Here is a 19,285-nt window from a genome sequence, read left to right as displayed (position 1 = left end):
TGTCCATCTTTATTCAATGGTGAACACACACAGCTTCTATGCTGCGTATTAAGCAGCCATGTGTTTTCTCCATGTGGAGCAGCTGATTGGACAAAAACCAACAAAACCACTGGAAACTAACTAAGAATCATTCACAGCAATCAAACAACCCCAATTCAAATACAACGTTTATGGTTTTAAGATCCGCAATACTGTGATTTGAAGCTTCTTCGAAACTTTAAATTAAAATATTTGTTTACCCTGGGCTGACTTGTTGCTACTTTTTGGTCACACATATGCATCCATTGGATTGTTGTTTTCTGTTAAAGTCTATGATATATTACAGATATGTAAATTGATTTATCTGGTGGTTAGAAGGCCATTTTCTGACTATAAATTGAAGTTGGTTTCACTTTGTAAACCACTCACTGCACACACCAAAGTCCATAAGAAAATCAGTGTTTCTTCCCCTTCACCACTTAAAAATGCTGATTTTGTCAATGGGCTATGGTGCAGAAGAGAAGAGTCTACAGTTTACAAACCTTTCATAGAGTAACAGGAAGCCACTCATATTTACAGACATTTTTTATTGTACATTTATATAACAAAATACACTTTTACTTTAAGTGACAGCGGCAAATAAAATGGACAGTATGGAAGCCAAGCAAGAGAACAGCACCGAGTGAGATTTCGAGCAACGTATATCCTACACAGGCAAACACACCAAGAGCTGGCCCCCTCATGAAGACAATCGTGTTAAAAAGAGAACTTTGAGAGGTTTTGTGTGTCGGTTAGTGTAAAAACGCACACACACACACCACTTAGCTTGAGTCATTATCAGCTTGCATTTCATCCAGTAATCCATCCAAGAGTCCAGATGGTCAGAAAAGCTGCTCTCCCTCTTTCTCTCTCCCTGCTACATGCTCTCCTTTGGAAAAAAAAATAAAAGGTTATGCCAGCAATTGACTGAGGCCAAACAGAGGAGGGACACAGATTGGATGTCAGGTGGATTCAAATGCAAAAGGGAGCAGACAAAGACCATAAATCTGAATCTCCTGCTCTGTAATGTTCCATTTTCTCCTAGATTATACCAAATTCAGGCTTGTTTTGGATTGTTGTTTTGCTTTATTTGGAAAAAAAAGGACATAATTCAGGTGCGACCAGAATCTCTTTAGTCAAGTGCGAGCAGGGTGACCACACAGAGAGAGCCAGGGCTGTGAGGGCTGCTTTAGTGTGAATCACAAAAATGTGCTTATTTGTTTATGACAGTCTGCTAAAGCAAATATCCCCCAGAGATGAATAAAAAGTATGGCAGTTTTATCTCTGGAGCTCCAGACTCTTCTCAGGTGAGGGACTGGAACCACAGAGCTGGAGGAGAGACACAGGCTCTGTGTTCCAGGTAAAGACTGAAGAGCCTCCTCGTGTTTCCCCCTCCTCAGTAGCCGTACTTGTCGTTGAGGTGTGTGCGTCCGTCTCCAGTCTGACCTACGAGCAAAGGAAAAAAACACAGCTGCATGTTTTAGTAAAAATGGAAGAAAACTGAATTAAAAAAAGTATTATCTGAAACGTGACAGAAACAGCCATCGAATGCCAATGTCCAACCACATAGACTTAAAAGATAAGTTCAAAGATCATGAGTGCAGGATTTGTGAAGTAGCACTATGAACTCATCAAGTGTGTGAGGGCCAGGTCTGATAGTTTTGCTTGACAGAGTCTGTTTTCAGATGAAGGATGGAACCAAAAAGACCTTGTGTGTAAATTCCTTAGTTTTCCGTCACAAATAAGGTACTGTATTTTCCACACTATAAGGCGCACCGGATTATAAGGCGCACCTTCAATGAATGTCCTATTTTAGAACTGTTTTCATATATAAGGCGCATAGAATAGAAGATATTGCAGTCAAACATTTGACTGGGGTTTCGTTATGCGTCCACTAGATGGAGCTGTGCTAAAGGGAATGTCAACAAAACAGATAAAGTAAAACTTTACCAATTGATCCATATATAAGGCGCTTCGGATTATAAGGCGCACTATCGTTTTTTGAGAAAATTAAAGGCTTTTAAGTGTGCCTTATAGTGCGGAAAATACGGTAAATTGGTTAGGAAAGGTCTTAGGCCATCGTGTGCCTGTAGATTTCTACCCACAGTTCATAGTGTGAAGAAAACAAATGTAGACATTACAAGAAAAAAAAGGGTTCCATGTAATTAGACAATGATTAGAGGAAAGTAAGAATAATTACACACACAAGATCCATTTTAGGCATTGTCAACGTAAAATAATAAAGCACATTCATTGTTATCTAATTTCCTGTTATTGTCATGTGGAGCCCCTGCAGCCTGTTGCACTCAGGCGGCAGGTAACGCGATAAAAGGAGGTCACTGGAATAGATCCAGATTCTCTGCTGACTCGCAAGTTTGTGTGGCTCATTATTAATCTGATTATGGCGCTGAGATCATTTAGTCTCGAGTCTGAATCCAAATCCAGCCTGGCAGCCGTTTCAAAGCCTCGGCTTATCTTATCGTTTTTGAAGCAACTTTGATCTGCATTCCTCGGTGAACAATGAAAATGGCTAACATGAGAACCTGTTTACATCCTCTCACAATCACATTAAATAATAGCTCCGCCCTACATTCCTGAACTTAGCAGCACCAAATCCATCAGTGTCAATTAGAAGAGTATTTCTTTGTTGTCGAAGTATGGGAACAGAACTGAAGTAGAGTCCAGCTGTCATTATTAAAGCATTCATCTCCAGACATGTCTGGATTGCAGAGATTATCCATGCTCTAAAACTAATTCTAGCAAAACAAAACGTCTTCTGGGTTAATGTGTCAGAGCGTATGAACGGGAGGGGCTGATTCAGTTTACCTGTAGGAGGAACCCACACAGAATAATCAGGGTCGTCATCTGGATACTGTCCTGAGAGCTGCACTGGTGGCTGTGGAGACAAAACCATGAGACGACCAAACCTGGCATTAACGTCCACCCTGGAGTGATCAAATCACAAGTGGACGGACTTAAGAACGACTGTCCACACCCGATTGTTTACTTGCATCGTAAATTCATCTCACGTGACCACACGTGATTGAATCTCACTTTCCCAGCTCTCTATGGAAATACACATTATTTCTGTCAAGGTGTTTTTAATAGAGCTGTGCAAAAGTTCAAGTTTAACGCATGACACGTTTCCATGACGACTGACCGGAAATAGACGTGCATGACGTCATGTTTACGTGCCGCGGAGTCCAGGCACCGTTTACCAGTTAACTCTATTAGCTGCATTAGCTCCTTTTCGCGCCTACAGTCAAACTGGAGCGGTCTGTTTATTAAAGGAAAAGAGCATTGCTACAAATAACCAGCGTACCTGTGTAACTGCGTATGTGTGCCTCTGTTTTTAAAGTTTAGCGTTACTTTAGAGACTCGTTTTAACAATTGGGAGTCACATAAACATGACGCCACGCGCCTCTTTTCCCGGTCAGTCGTCATGGAAACATGTCGTGCGTTAACGCCGTTAAAACGCTGTTGATATGTTAACGTTTGACAGCACTAGCTCCGGCGTAGCTTCTACATTGTGACCGATTCTTGAACATTCCTTGTCAAGAATCTGCTGATACCGAGAGGAATTCATGTGGCACTCAACTTTAACAACGTTTCCAGTCACTGTGCTGGCCACACGGCCCCATAACATGATAGACCCTCCATCAAATTTCACAGTAGGCAAAAAGTTCTTATCTTAGTCTCATCTGACCAGTGTGTTTTTTCCCAAAATGCTTCTGGCTTGTCCAGATGTGCTTTAGCATACCTCATGCGACTCTTCTTGTGATGATGACTTTGCGCATCACCCTTCCAGTTAGCTTTTCCTGGTGCAAAGTGCACTGGATTGTGGAACGATGAACAACTACACAATCAGTAGCCAGATGTTCTTATTCTAGTTCTCTGGAGGTGCTCTGTGGAATGTGCCTTTCCAGTATTTGTTTTGGCCTACCACATCTTTCCTTCACAAGGACTGCTCTTGTGACTTTCCATTTCTGCACTACATTTCTGACTGATGATAATGAATTATCTTAGTTTTTAGGCCAGTAGAGAGTTGTTTCGATGCCCCCATGTTCCCACACTGAAAAAGAACCTTGGACAAGCACAGTTAGCAATTACCTCAGCCTTTCTCATGATTGGTTCCACCTGTCTTTGTGAACTCAAAGCAATTTTGTGCTGCAACCTGTCAGCTATAAATCACTATAGGTCTTGATATGAATGCGATTAAAAGGGTGCCCAAACCTTTGCACGTACCATTTTTTACATTTTATTTTATCATAATAAAACTTTATAATGCTACTCTCAGAATGTTGGTCTGGAAAACACTCAAATGTCTACATCTGTCAGAAATCAAATCTCATTGCTGTGATCTTCTCTTATAAAGTTAGAGCAAATTATCATGAAATCTTAGAGGGGAGCCCAAACTTTTGCATATCACTGTATATATATGTATATATATGACTTCATTTCATTTGCCCCCAACTGCAAAGGTCATTATTCTCTTATGTAGTGAAATTAACTAATTGTTTGCCAATATCTGATAATACATTTTAAAGCAGATAATATTGTGCATCCCTAATAATAAACTTGATATTTTAGAGCCCTTTTCAAATCACAGACATAAAGTGCTTCACAAGGTTTGAAACTACAAAATCAGGTAGCTAAAATAGAAATAATTTATGACAAATATAGTGAGGAAAAAAATAATGAAATAATGGTACAAACGAATAATAAAAAACTATTAATACAAGTCTGTGATAAGATCACGTGCTAAGATAAAAAAAGAAAAAGATGTCACAATACATGCCACTCATAAACATAATTAATGAGTGGCTTGTTTCCACCTCCACTCCACTAGGGGGCGATACAACTTTCAACTTTCAAAACCACACTGGCAAAAATGACAAAAGACATGAAAAAATTGCAGCCACAAATCCTTGAAAGCTGAAACACACCACGGCGCGCACAGCACACTAGCTAGTGGTGCTCAATAAATTCTCACCGGGCAGCACAGGTGGCCTACTTTAGTTCCGTGTTGTAGTTATGTTATCGCATCCTCAAAAATAGAAACATTTCAAAGTGAGACTGAAGTTTATGCATTTTCTAAATAAAAGTCACGTTAATAGATTTTTAAGACCTTTCAAAACTGTATTTAAGAGCTTTTATGCGATTTTAGGAGAATTTAAGACATTTTATGGCCTTAAATTCAAATTATTGGATTTAAGACTTTTAAAGACCCCGCTGATACCCTGTTAAAGGCTCTATTTTATGCCCGTATCAGACTACACTATATCTATGTCTTTCACCATGTCAAGATTATCAATCACAGTGGTACGGATTCTTGTCGTGTCTTGTTCTGGGGACTGATAACACTAAGTATGACCACGACCAATCAACGCTCACTACAATGCACAAGTTCATAGGTCATTGGGAAGGCGGGACAAGTAGTTGTCAATCATTATGAGTGTGAGTAAGTACGCACCCTGCTGGGACCCATCACTTTCTTCTTCTTTTTGGGACTGGGCTCAGCTGCCAGCTCTGTGAACACGTACAGGTGTGACACATTAGAGACAGGACTAACTATCAACTTATTTGAAACATTATTTTGTATTGTGTCAAAATAAGGGACTTAAGGATTATTTTTGAGAAGAAAACAATGATAAACATTACACACTTGGACTGGATGTTACTGTAGCCTTGTTGCTCTGGTGTTGCTCAGGTTCTTGTTCCACCGCTTCAGCACAGTCTCCACCTTTTCTGGGTTTGTGGCTGTGCTCTGACATTAAATAATACGAACAAACAAAAGAGTTATGTACACTGGAATGTGCATTAACCATTAAAAGGGATAGCTCAGTTTTTTTTAACCATGATCATGAGACATGGACACTGCCTGCACTGAAAACAAGTGCTTGTTCTCATTGAAAATATAGAATACAAGGAAAAACTGATATTAGCCATTTATCAAAGGCTCACCTGATTGAAATCTACTCATGCTCAAGTCTACAATATCTTAAGGATACTTTAACCACTTGATCTCACTGTTAGATGGACTTCTTCAACACAAAGCTGGAGCTCATTCCCTGCACCAAAGACCATATAGAAAATTTGAGATTTTACATCACTGCTGTCTCTATGGACTTTGGTGCAGGAGGATGAGCAGATCACCACAAAAGTGCCACAAACTTCAGTTTCCAGAAAAAAAAAGGCTGCCCCATATGAAAGCATGGTTTCTTTTCTTATGAGAGTTGTAGGAGCAGTGGGTGCACACAGCACCTCATGATTAAATCTATCAACAAATCTTGTGATAAATAGAATATGGGAAAGCTGCAATTTGATGTTTACACTGCTTCTATATGAAGCACACTATGTACACAGAATATACTGCCACCTAGTGGCAATAAAATACATTCTCATCATCATTATTACAAGACTTAATCATTTCTAATGAAACATGTGAAATGAGAAAAACAAAAAGCTCAGAATCTTAATAGTTGTGTCTCGTTACCTTTCATCTCATTGGACTGTACTTGCTCTCTTTGCTGCTTGGACGACGTGCTCTCTTCACACTTAGCTGCAGTGGACTCTTCATCGTTAGATGCCTGGGTGCTTGGACATAGCTGTTGATCATTTTTATCCTCATTTTCCTCTTCCTCTTCTCCCCCAGGTGGAAGTTCCTTCATGTTGAAGAGCTCTGCAGGCAGGTTGGGCCGCTTAGGAGGCACCTTCTAAAGACAAGAGGAGTAGCCTCATGAGCAGAGAGAAAAAGGCAGGAGGATATAAATTCTGTGTCAAATTATTAGTCGGACTTAAGAAACCACACTGACCCCGATGGTACCGGTCTTCAGTTTGAATTTGCTTCCTCCCTTCATGGCTCCAAACAGTGGTAAGGACTTCTTAGGCTTCTCGGCCTCTGAGCCACTACGTCAACACACAGCAGAATTATCTCATCAGTGTTTAAATGTGATTAAATATGAAGTGACTTCTGCATGAAATCCAACAGTTAAAGCTGATGTCAGTGAAATTAACTAGTTAAAATCTATGTTAAATAGCTCTGTATTCTGACAGCCATTGCTGATGTAGAGTGTTGACGTTGGTCACAAAACCACATCACAATTAGAAACACATACATATGTATATACACATACACACATGTATACATACATACATACATACATATATATACACACACATATATACATACATATACATACATACATGCATACATATATACACAAACATACATGCACACATATATATACATACACACATAATTGAACACAGACATGACACAAAGCTATGTAAAAATGAGGATTCAAAGGTCTGACAGTAAATCTAGGAGAAACCTTTACAGCATAAGAAAACACTTTATCCAATCATGACCCAGAACTATATAAAGAGGCGGTTCAACCTGCTTGTGAGGTTCAGCTGTTTGACTGTGATTCAATGCCCTCAATTTCACATTTCACAGATTTCTCTCTTGAATCAGAGAATACATATCAACCGTGGTTCCGTTTCTCACCTCGGCAGCAGCGATGGCATCTGCGCAGGCCGCGTGAGCTCCACCAGCTTGCGGAGTCGCTGGGCATCTTTGCGCAAGTCGGCCACGTGAACGTGGAGCTTCCTGCGCTCCACCGCGTCCATCGCTGCCTCGCTTTTCACTGCGGTCATGAAGGCATCCAGCGAGTCCTCCTTAGAAGAGCCAGAAGAGTCTGACAGAGGGGATAAAGCATGACTGAATAATGAATGTGATGCAGACAAGGCCAAACTCAGGTGACTGTGACTCACCTCCCCTTCCAGTGTTCAGCTTTTTCTGAGTTTCTTCAAGCTCCTTCTCCACCTCGGACAGTTTGGCCACCTACATATAAAACATACAGTGATTTACATTATATCACAAGTGCATTTTACATTAATATGTTTGTTGTTATAAAGGCAGAGGAGTGCAATTTGTGTCACCATAATTGTTAGTAATACTCTATATAACAACAATACAGCCAACACGGTATACATTAATCCTGCTATTCATCAGCTTGGGAAATTGGGATTGAGACACTTTAAACGGTTTTCTGGAAAATAGAGTTGTGCAAAGTGAAGAATGGACTGATTTGACGAACTAAAGCAGCGTTGCGTAAACTTTGAACACAGGTACCAACTTTTAATAAAAGTCACAAACAGTGTTTCAGAATTTACAATATCACATCTAGAGCACATTTTCATGTTTTCCTTTAATGAACCAACCATCTATTTCTAGTGTCTGGCTGCTGAATCTATCTTGGTTAATAAAGGCAGAAACTGGGATTGTGGTGAAAATGAAAATTAACGAGTTTTACCATTCCCTCAGATGTGTCCTGCATATACAAAAAAAAAGGCTGGGAAGGCTGTTGGTCCTGACCCATTCTAGAGACTGATCTAAAAGACTTAAAATTATAATTTTATATGCAGATACCGTCAGGTACACTTTGGATTCCCAAAGTATTAGTGTGATGGTGCTGCAGTTAGGCCGTGAAAGGAAATGTTTTATTAGTTTTGTAATGAAGATTTAAATTGCTGCAAAATACAGTACATATGATTGATTTTAAGAAATAATTTGAAACGGCATAAAAATCAAGTCATGGCATTTAAATGATGTGTTGTTTTTCTTGACTTAGTATAGCAGGTGTCACCTAATTGTAAAATTAGCACCACTATGACATCACTCAATGATAACTCGTCTTTTTTTGCATCGCATTTGATGTTAATGCGAGGGTGCTTATTTGCAATGCGTCTGGTATGCAAATCAAATATTACACCGAGTCCAAGCTGTGACAGACTTAAATATATGCATCAAATTCATGTGTTTGAAGGATGTGTAAGTGAATGGCATGATTCAACTTTGTGATATTTTCTGTTTGTTAACCTCTTCTACCCTGACCCCCCACGCTCTAAAAATGACATGCCCAACCTAAATGGAGTAAATCTCTGCAGTTACAAGCTCTTGGTATCAAAATAAAGATAACACTTGTGAGATCCCACCAGTGGTGTAAGTTTCACTGCAGATGCCACTTTGTCAGCGTAAATGCACATGGAACACAGCATAAATGAAGGATTCTTTTTCTCTCGCCTAAAAAAAAAACATTGCATTTTAAAGCAAATATCTATACAACAACATGTGGACATGAGCTGTGCAAAGTCTGATGCTGCTGAACTGAAGCAGAATAAAATGACAGAGGTTTTAGTAAAGAGATGTCTAGGCTTTCTGTCTTTTGGTACAGTTTGGCACCATCTGTGCCATTTGAGATTTCTCAGGTACCAAATTATTAGAACCCATTTAATTTTTATTTATTCCACTATTGGTCGAAAAAGAACAAAGAAAAATAAATAAATATGAAAACTGGCTGTAAATCGATGCTCCTGGTGCGGTGCGTAATAACAACTCGGTGACTCTGCAGCGTCTTCAGTTACGTAGCGCCATAGCTCTGGCTTACATCAGAACCATCTAATGTCGCTCTGAAATGATGAATCAGACCAGGATTTGTCCCCAAAGCATGCTGGGAAGAGTAGTTCTTCATTAGAAGTGGGTTTTGTTCCAGTGGCAATAACTTGTTTTGATAAACAGTAAAGGTAAGACAACATTTCTGGTTGTATTTCTTGAAAGCGAGTTGTTGTTTTGCTATTATTTTGCGTCTGGATCCTTGAATCTTGGTCGTAAAGTGATAAAAATGGTACAGTTGGAATCTGTGGATTCTCTACTGTCCAGCCAACACGGTTTATTTTCATTTAACAAGGAACCAGAATCTAAACAAACCAAACCAAACGACATTGGTGAATATGCATTGAACCATAGGTAATCTGTTCCTTTCCCTGTTCTCTCACATTCCTGTCTCTCTAAGACCAAACTAAATATACTTGTGGAAAAAGCTGCCAGTTGTTTACCAATGACTCATAGGTCTCAGGACGCTCCGAAATCTTTCCAGCCTTTTTCATACGCTCCTGCCTCTTCTTCTCCACGGTGCCAGTTCGATCCAGGAAGGTGTCGTCGTCACTGTCGTAGTAGTCCTCGTCTTCCCAGTTCTTCTTCTTGCGTTTGCGAGAAACTGCAATATTTAAAAAGAGGGAGAGAAAGATTATTCCTGACAACTACAGGATAGAATCGCCCCGGGAATTGTGGTGGAATCACTTTTTATTATTTTTAGACATTTCCACCTGCTTCCTGGCGCAGCAGCCCTCTGGCTTCCAACATTCTACAAGCCTCCAGGCAGCACTGGACGGCTGTGTCTTTTTTCTTCCCTGTGTGGGTCACCTCAGCAACCAGTTGTCGGCCCAAGGCGTCATCCACTGGCAGTCTAAAAAGACAAATAAAAAAGAAAATCAACACAAACTCAAGAGGTTTACACTTAATGACCTGTTTGATGTGTCTTACTTTATTCTGCAAAGCCACATGCCATGACTCTTGTCTTCATACTCAAACTCCAGTTCTTCACCTGAGAGAGAGAATATCAACACTGAAGTCAAGTCAAGGAAACAAAATTTAAGTTTTTCTTCTGCATCTCATTCATAATATTTGATGTTTTCCCATTTAATTACAGATAAGTATTTATGCGATCAATGATGAGCATGAACTGGTGAAGAAAAAACATTCTCAAGTACTGACAGTCATTAACTTTACAGTGCTTCAAAAACTGCACAACATTTGCAACCATAATTCTTACCTTCCCTGTCATAGAAGCCCTGCAAAGCCTTCTTGGGGTCTTTCAGGTATGCGGCCTCCTGGTCCTCCTGGAACTCTGTCGAGAATGGGTTTTCCTCATTCTCATCTTCCTCTGGAACAACTTCCTCATCTGCAGAGAGAATTTAAGTGGCTGGAGTGAGTGAAAGGGGAGGATGGAACCTGCCTCGGTTACTTGAGAGGTTCACACCAGCTCAGTGAAGATGAGCACAGCAGACATGTAAACATAGAAAGCTCACCCATTCCCCAGGAACAGCCTGAATCTTCTTTCGATGGTTTGCCCTGGTGCTTGTTTTCACCTTCCTCCTTTTCCTCTTCCTCACCATCATCATCTGAACCGTCTCCCGTCATCCTTTTCTCCAGTGCTTCTTTCTGTTTCCGGGTGCGTTCCCTCAGCTCAGTTACGGTTAAATCAGACTCCTCCTCCTCATCAAACTCTGGACCCTGTGGATGAAGAGTGGAGAAGAAGACTTTAGAATTTTTCTTTCCGCTTTTTATTTGATACATGGGAACTTATTGATTATACTTTTTATAAACCATATGGAGTGTTAACAATTCATTAGTTAACTGAGAAGGGTTATGGTTACGATTCACTAACAATGTAAATAATTATTTAGTTGCATCTCTTGCACCTGGAAGTCCGTCATTTAGGAGATGATCTGTTTGAGTAAATGGTTTGTACGTTTTTAAATAATGCTTTTCTAGTCTTGATGACCACTCAAAGCTGCTTCGTGACAGTTTCATCGTTCACTGATTCATACCATTCACAAGGTCACACTTTCATGTGACCTTTTCAGCAGCAACCAGGGGTTTTTCAGTTTCTTAAATGTTCATTTTCTCTCTCCATATAATAAAAAATGCATCAATTTTGGTTTGTGGACAAAATAAGACATTTAAGAAAATCATAATTTTGAGGTTTTGGGAAAATATTTAATCAATGGCATGTATAGACTTCAGGATATGACTCACCTGCAGGATAAAAAGTCTCGTGCTCCCACCAAACTTCAAAACGTGACCCACGCGGAGTCTGATGTAAGTCTTGGATGGAATCTTGTTCTTGTTCACCACGGTACCGTGTGTGCTTCCCAGGTCGTGGACGTAAAAGCCTTTCTCCTCCCCGACACACTCCCCCCCCTCTCCCGCCTGCCCACGGTACTGGATCACGGCGTGGTACCTGGAGATGGACGGGTGCTCCAGAGACACGTCACACACGGGTAAACGTCCGACTACGAAGAAACTGTTATGGGTCAGAGACACCGTGTCCACGATGGTGCCATTTTTGAGTATTTCAAGCGAGTAAGGAATATCTGAAGCCCTGCCACCCCACGGTGGCTCTGTGTAAGGTAAAGGGGGGAACTTTCCAGCTATGGGTCCTTTGGGAAGCACTCTGGGTTTAGCGTCAGGCTTGTTTTTGACAGTAGCGATACCATTGTCCTTTTCGCCCCCTTTGTCCTCTTCTTGACGTTTCCCCACAGGTAAAATATCCTTAGGAGGCGGTGGTGGTAAAGTATCACTGGTAGTTTCAACATGTTCGGCTTCGTTGTTTTCCTTCGCGCTTATTGTTTCGTCCGTCTTTGGTTTGGACGACGAAGCGACGTTACTGCGTTTACTGGTCACAGAAGGTGCAGCGAAAATAGCTGGTTTCTTAAACGGGTCATCCGTTTCTGGTTCCGTTTTGGACTGGTCTTTCTCTCCGGGTTTTTCACCATTTTCTGTCATACAACAGTCGTCAGTTCCCACTGCAGAGCTCATTTCTTCATCTCTGTTTTCCATGCTCATGTCTGGCGGCGGAGAGGCGGCCATGATTATTTGGTGCAACTGTCAAAATGGCCCGGGTCTCCTAAGTTGTATCAAAAGTGGAAAAAAAGAGATTATCATTTTATGATATATAATATTATATTTGCGAAATATAAATAATTTAAATATAATTTAAAATATAGATGCGGCATATAAGTTGAATTGGATCGCGTTTAAAATTGTGTGGTTTGTTGTGGAACAAAATAATCATACAGCCATTTACCCGAATGTTTTTCCTAATGGGACAACAAGGTTAGAGCGTAGTTCCTGTACAACATCCTTTTCAATGGACTGCAAATCTTTTCGCAGCCTTTACAAACACACATTTTATTCATCTCTGAAAAATGTAAGTCATGGTTGTGATTTTAACTTAACGGCTATAAATACAATTCGCTACACGTGCATGTTGCGTACTTGTAGTGATTTAGCTAGCTAACTGGTGAGCATGTTATTTTGTGATGCGTTTTTTCACAGGTTATCTCATGTTGTACCAAACTCCCCTGAGACGGTTGATATTTTCTGTTGGCTTGTTCTGTTGCAAGACATACACTGTGATGCGCAATTATTTTAGAACGTAACGAGATCAGTGTAATATACTCCCATTATTACTACATTCGGCATGCATATACATCTATTAGCCGTCCCATTGATGTTATAAACACTGAAACGCAGTTCCAGTTTTCTTCCTCTTTGATAAAAGTAATACATTATTGACAACCAACTGTAAATATATTCTTAAACATGGCAGTACAATATATGCTGAAATAATTATGAGGCAGGTTTAGAGCAAAGTGCATTGAATGTTTGCCAAGTAAGGCTAGTCAATATACTCGGTTGTGAACTTACATTAGATGTCATCACCACGTAACTTGGAGTTAAATTGCCAGCCAGCCTTGTAAACTATCTTGTAAAAAGTATCTTAATGCTTTTCAATTATATTCCAGGTGGTATGTTAAGATCTGAATCAGTGCACTGAAAATATTTACTTTTTTTATAGCCAATTCGAAGTAAATAGATTATGGTAATTTTTAAATTGAACAATCTTCAAATCAGTGATAGAAAAACCCATATCAGTAATGTTTCCTCCTTTTCCCTCTTTACAATTTCCAGACTTGTTGCTAGTTTGAATTGAATCCTTTGCCAACTCATCATGATGCGTTATTGGGGAGAGATCCCTGGACCCGCGGGTGCACCTCCAAGCCGCAGCTCCTTTGACTTGCTGCAGCGCGAATTTCGCTCAGTGGAGATGCAAGATCCTCCACTGCACCAACCGTCAGCGCAGCGTCCACGTCCCACCACGATGCTGGACATCCCGTCAGAGCCCTGCAGCCTCACCATCCACACAGTGCAGCTGTGTCAGCATGCCAGACGTCTCCGTGGGCTCCTGGTAGCAGCTCAGGGTCAGAACTCGGCATCCTCGGAGGGCGGCAGCAAGATGGAAGAGACTGATGTCAAACTTCCTCAACGTCCTCCCACCCCACCTGTAATGCCAGATGATCTGCTGCCTGTGGACAGCAAAGCCCCACGGCAACCCTTTCAGCTCCTTCACAGTGATCCTGAAAGTGACTTTTATAAGTAAGTTAATCTGGCTTTGTAACTGAGCTTAGAGTGGAATCTTTTTTCTTTTTTTTGAACTAGTTGGAAATGCTGAATCAGTTCTCTGGCAATGTTTGGTTGCCATTTCCTCCTACAGTTTTTTCACAACTAAATTTACTACATACATTCTCTTGTTAAATATTATTGCATCCAAGTTACAGTTTCAATATTCTTATTTTGCGTCCCACATACATACTGTATAATCTGAGTTACCGCAAGTAAGCAACCATGTGTCATTCATCTTCCTCCATCTACTTTGGTTCATCCAACATTAGGGGTAAAGGTGAACCAGTCACAGAGCTGAGTTGGCCTTCCTGCAGGCAGCTCCTCTACCAATCAGTGGCCACTGTCCTGGCCCACGCTGGCTTCGAGTCTGCTCAGGAGAGTGTGCTGGAGACTCTGACTGACCTGGTCCATGAGCATTACCTGCGCCTCACACGCCTGCTGCGAGTGGCAGTAGACCGGGAGGCACGGCTAGGAGCGAGTCCCTTCCCAGACGTGGTGGAACAAGTGTTCCATGAGGTGGGCATTGGCAGTGTGCTGGCCCTGCAGCGCTTCTGGCAAGTTAGGATCAAAGATTATCACAGCTACATGCTGCAGGTGAGTTTGACATAATTAAATTATAACATAAATTAATTGCGTTTGTGTGTTTGTAATTCTGTTACTGTGAAACTGTCAGAATTGCCCGTGGTAATTTATTTAAACAATCTTGCATCATAGGGCTGAAATTTCTCTTAAAAAAGTAAGAATAAATAAAGCAATGATGTAGGATGATTCTATTCAATATTGAGAGTTGATATTTTTTGGAGGGGCATGGGGTCCCTGGTTTGGTAAGCGTCTGTTGACCAAATGGGGCACTTTGATTGTGCCTGGATGTCCACACTGGCACAGACCATCTTCATCCTGTGGAGGGCAGCGTTACACCTTTCCATGTACAGCCTGCCAGTAATGATTAGAGATGATGCAGTCAGTACTGTCCATAGGTTTAATTTAGGGTTGTCAAGGAAATGGTTAGGAATAATAACATTTGTAAAGATCAAATTTGACTTCTACCATGTATTTATTCAAGAAAATAATAATAATATAGTCTTAATGCTTAGATGATTAGGTCAGAGCTGTTCGACGTTAAAGATCTGACGGAATAGATTCTGTCATTTCTTTATATATAGCATGAAATAGACGTGATTCTACATTGAGGTTGTTTAATTAAAATGCAAATGTAATCAATAAGAGGAAGTACCTAGGATTTGGCATCTATATATATTCATATAATCATTAAAACAAATACAGTAACATTATAGGTGTTGTATTTTTCTTTTGGACTGACAAAATGTTCATGTGATGATGTCAGAGTTTATTAACTATAATCTTCCAAATAAGGTATATTTAATATTATATAATGCCCCCATTATATAGACATTGTGCATTCGTTTTAATTATAATATTTATACATTTTTCAAAATAATGAAACTGATCATTTGGCTACTTTAAGTTCATAATCAGTAATCAGGAAACCGTCTCATTACATTTTCAAGGAAGTGTAATATATGCAAGCAAGTATGGATGTCATGGCATGAACTTGTGTTTATAGTAACTAAATACTCATGTCACCACGTCTGCGGCATTGAACATATGTTGAGAATTGATTTTCAACATGAAGCAGTTTAGTATGTAGAAATAGCAGCCGAGACACAGCCCAGCAGCAGGTTTCTCCAATCCAATTCGCTCATTGATTTAATGCTGAAATGATTAGTCAGTCTATTTACAGCAAATTCATTCTCTACGGTTGTAGTAATTGATGAGGTTTATGCCATTCATCGATCAAAAACACATTTTCTAGTTCCATCTGCTTCAGTGTGAGGCTTGTGTTTCTTCTCTGTATTTTGACGTTTTATAGACTGATCAATTAGTCCCTAAAGTAATCTGCAAATGAATCGTTTTTTTGGGAAATAATCACATTTGGCACAATGCTGCCTGAAACCTTTTTTTCCTCTTTAAATTATTGTGTCTTCACTGCAGAGAGCTGAATCACCTCATAAAGCATTAAGTGATATGTTTGAACAAAGAACTGTGAAGTAGTTTGTGTTTGAACTGCATTGAAGTGAGACAAAAAGTGAGAGATTCACTCTACACAATTGATGGAGAGGGGCATCGCAAGCAGAAATATAAAAATATTAGGATTATTAATCAAATACTCTGAACTCCAGTGCATGAGACCTAATGGAAATAAAGCAGGTCCACAGTATGCTGAGCTACTAGAAGCAGCTCCTGAGATGTATTTAAAGTCTTCAGTTTCACAGGATCTGCATTGTGTTGAGCTTAGAAGAGCACCTTTTAAGAGGTATGCTTGCTTGTGTCTACGCTAAACAAAGCAAAATAAGCCAAAACTTCCAAACACTTCTCTTCCATGATGGTCATATAGTGAAAAAAAATAGTTAGAATACAGTTAGAAGAAAAGCAGCATGAATATTGATAACACTGCAGTTTGTCTAGCACTTTTTGATATTTTGGTCTGGACCAATGAGGAACTGGTACCAATTTAGTATTTACCAATTTTTCACACCCATTCCTACTGACCACATGAGATTTGCTTTATTATTTAGCATGAATATCTGAGTAGCAGAAACTTCTGACTAGAGCTGGACGATATGGTCAAAAGGAAGATTATCATAATAGATAATAATGAATAATCGCATTAACGGTTACAATTAAAGATAGATTTTTGCTCCTGAGCAAAGGAAACCACTTAATTGTGGTTTTAATCTTCTTTTTGGACAGAAAACCGAATACACAATGCATTAACGTTAAATGTATATATATATTGAAAAATTCTTGCTTTGAGATTTAAGTAAATTATATTTTGATATTTTCATTTTTAAGGTTAGAAGATAATATGTTCAGAATTAAAGACGAGATGATTTGGGATCACCTCTTACATTGTCTTACACCAGGAAAAATAGCACTGATAGTTTCCCCTCTTTCAGGTCAGTAAGGACCTGTCAGACGAGTACGAGCGGCTTGTGAACCCAGAAAAGGCTCTGGAGGATTCCAAACCCCCGAGGATTAAGGAAGAGCCCATGAGTGACATCTCGTTCCCTGTCAGTGAGGAGCCGGAGGCTGACCTGGCCTCTGGGGACCAGGCTCTCCCCATGGGGGTCCTCGGGGCCCACAGTGAAAGGCTGGCTGCAGGCCTGGACGGTGATCATTCTCCTCACAACTCAGGTAAGACGAAGAGTTTCCACTCCACATTTATATTCTGCATAAATGAATAATTTTCTATAGAGAGTGAGGAGTGAGTCATGCAGAGTCCCAAGTTAAATCCTTCAGTGTTGAAGGTCTGCTGTTTGTGAACAGATGGAGCTGCTTGTGGCTTCAGTAACAAGTCGAGTGGATTGATTCCTACCTTTTTGTTGCTTAACTAGGAAATCATATTTCATATTATTGTTTTTAATCAGCTTGATAGCATGATCTAGTTTTGCTCACCTTTCTGCTTAAAATTAATCCAGTTAAGTCAGTGAAGCTGTAGTTAAGAACGAAGGATGTGCCGATATGTTTTGATTAAAATCAGTGGATCAAATATCAAAGGAAACGAGACAGTCACCTTTGCTAAATGTATTCTTCTTCTCTCCTGTAAGGTGGAGGCAGGGCCAACCACTCCCCTCTGTGGCCACAGGTCAAAATGGAGCCGCAAGACGGCGAGGAGGGCCAGGGCTCAGGACATCATCACCATCACCATGCTGTCTTGGGTGGGGATGTGTTCGAGGAGGGGGGACCCATGTCCACCATGAGCGAATCTGGAGGAGCCATGGCACCCTCTCCTGCAGGAGCAGCGTCCGATGGCAGCTATGCCTCGCATTCACCGGACTCCCTGATGAGCTCATCGCCCGTTTTCAACCAGAGACCCAAGAAACGGCAGAAGAAGATGTGAAAGGAGAAGCAGCTCCTGGAGTTAGAGGAAGAACAGTGGACTCTTTAACGCCACAGCGAGTTTTTCCGTGTTTCTTATCATGGACGCAGCAGCTGCACAGTTTTAAACTCGGTCTGTTAAACTCTGCTGAGATTATAGCAACTGCATAAAATGATATTCATGTCTGAGCGAACTTAAAGGAGGGGGGAATATATTTTGTAGTTTTTCACGTTTGTTTTTCTGAGTGTAGTTTATCTCAAATGGCTGAAGATTTTTCCATTAAATGTCATAAATAAATAAAAAGTCATTTAAAGAGCATCTTTCTGTAAATTAATTAGAAAAACGGGAAACGGCTCAGGTCTAAAAGCAAACCATTTTGTTAAACCGCTTAATAATTCAGCAGTGGTTTGTTTTCTCAAGCTATTAACTCACTCTGTCCTCACATAGCAATTACTGTCTGTGCCATTCATTATGATTAAAAGAGGCCAAATAGGAGAATATTTGGATACATATTTTCCCTCATGAATTCATTATGCTGTATTTTTAACACTCGCCTCCTTGTTTACCTTCCGCAGTAGACTTTTCATGTAACCAAACAAAGCAGTACACACACACACACTGTTCCCACACCTGTCAACCTGAAGCTGCTCCGCCGAATTAGCATCTATGTCAGTATTGAGGAAAATCTCTGGATGCAACACCAGAAGCAATTATGGTTTGATCGTCTGCATCACAACAGTAACATCAATCCAGCGTTAATGACAAATTAATTACATCATACCCAACTGTTCATGCTGAATGTGCAGGTTTGATGATTATGATTTTTGCTTTGTGTCCTCTGTCATTTTCACAACCGGGCAGGTAATTTTCTTCCCAAGGGAGGAGCTGATCAGGTCACATGTATTGATATTCAATTAGCTGCAACATTAATTTGATTCATGTTTTTTTTTATTTGTGGCAAACCTAAAAACTGCTGGAGCAGCTGAACAACAACAAAAAAAACAAAAGTAGTGTTCCAGATTTGGGCTGTCCTCCATGTTAATGACTGTAGGTAGCATCCCCTGGCACTAATGTGAGTCCTAAGTAAATTTCTGCCTGTTATTCTGTTATTTTGTGGTGACTACAGAAAACTTAACACAGTCTGTCTTTGAGGAACCAAAAATGGTCTCACTAACCCATTTAACAAAGGTGCAAATCATATTTCAAAAGTCTTGATGATGTGAAGTAGGCTTTTATGAATTTTGTGATATAAATCAAAATAATTTAAATGACAG

General features: G+C 40.2%; 2 protein-coding genes across 2 annotated transcripts; one reads left to right on the top strand and one right to left on the bottom strand.

Moving 5' to 3' along the window:
* Positions 1-569: 569 nt before the first annotated feature.
* On the bottom strand, positions 570-12,465 carry slc4a1ap (solute carrier family 4 member 1 adaptor protein). The gene is made up of 14 exons (XM_083907638.1): positions 11,681-12,465; positions 10,951-11,155; positions 10,695-10,823; positions 10,406-10,466; positions 10,189-10,328; positions 9,919-10,079; positions 7,795-7,864; positions 7,529-7,718; positions 6,834-6,927; positions 6,515-6,734; positions 5,684-5,785; positions 5,492-5,547; positions 2,845-2,914; positions 570-1,464 (listed from the first exon to the last, which is right to left on the bottom strand). The coding sequence occupies exons 1-14, from the start codon at positions 12,461-12,463 to the stop codon at positions 1,415-1,417; spliced, it is 2,331 nt and encodes a 776-aa protein (XP_083763764.1). The 5' UTR covers positions 12,464-12,465; the 3' UTR covers positions 570-1,414.
* Positions 12,466-12,765: 300 nt separating this feature from the next.
* Positions 12,766-18,360, top strand: supt7l (SPT7 like, STAGA complex subunit gamma). Its single transcript, XM_083908174.1, has 5 exons — positions 12,766-12,854; positions 13,619-14,083; positions 14,380-14,704; positions 17,089-17,326; positions 17,740-18,360. The coding sequence occupies exons 2-5, from the start codon at positions 13,659-13,661 to the stop codon at positions 18,030-18,032; spliced, it is 1,281 nt and encodes a 426-aa protein (XP_083764300.1). The 5' UTR covers positions 12,766-12,854; positions 13,619-13,658; the 3' UTR covers positions 18,033-18,360.
* Positions 18,361-19,285: the final 925 nt, after the last annotated feature.

Source organism: Microchirus variegatus (genome assembly GCF_963457635.1).
Source record: "Microchirus variegatus genome assembly, chromosome: 21".
In the NCBI taxonomy this organism is placed as follows: domain Eukaryota; kingdom Metazoa; phylum Chordata; class Actinopteri; order Pleuronectiformes; family Soleidae; genus Microchirus; species Microchirus variegatus.
Note: the sequence above shows the minus strand (reverse complement) of the source record. Positions and strands in the feature narration are given on the sequence as shown.

Bases quoted from the DNA above. Each gene is read 5' to 3' on its own strand.
- supt7l (XM_083908174.1), top strand. From the start codon at position 13,659: ATGATGCGTTATTGGGGAGAGATCCCTGGACCCGCGGGTGCACCTCCA. The intron at 14,705-17,088 runs GTGAGTTTGACA...CCCCTCTTTCAG, and splicing joins ATCACAGCTACATGCTGCAG to GTCAGTAAGGACCTGTCAGA. The intron at 17,327-17,739 runs GTAAGACGAAGA...CTCTCCTGTAAG, and splicing joins TCATTCTCCTCACAACTCAG to GTGGAGGCAGGGCCAACCAC.
- slc4a1ap (XM_083907638.1), bottom strand. From the start codon at position 12,463: ATGAGCTCTGCAGTGGGAACTGACGACTGTTGTATGACAGAAAATGGT. The intron at 11,156-11,680 runs GTGAGTCATATC...CTTCATCCACAG, and splicing joins CGAGACTTTTTATCCTGCAG to GGTCCAGAGTTTGATGAGGA. The intron at 7,719-7,794 runs GTGAGTCACAGT...CCCCTCTGTCAG, and splicing joins GCTGAACACTGGAAGGGGAG to ACTCTTCTGGCTCTTCTAAG.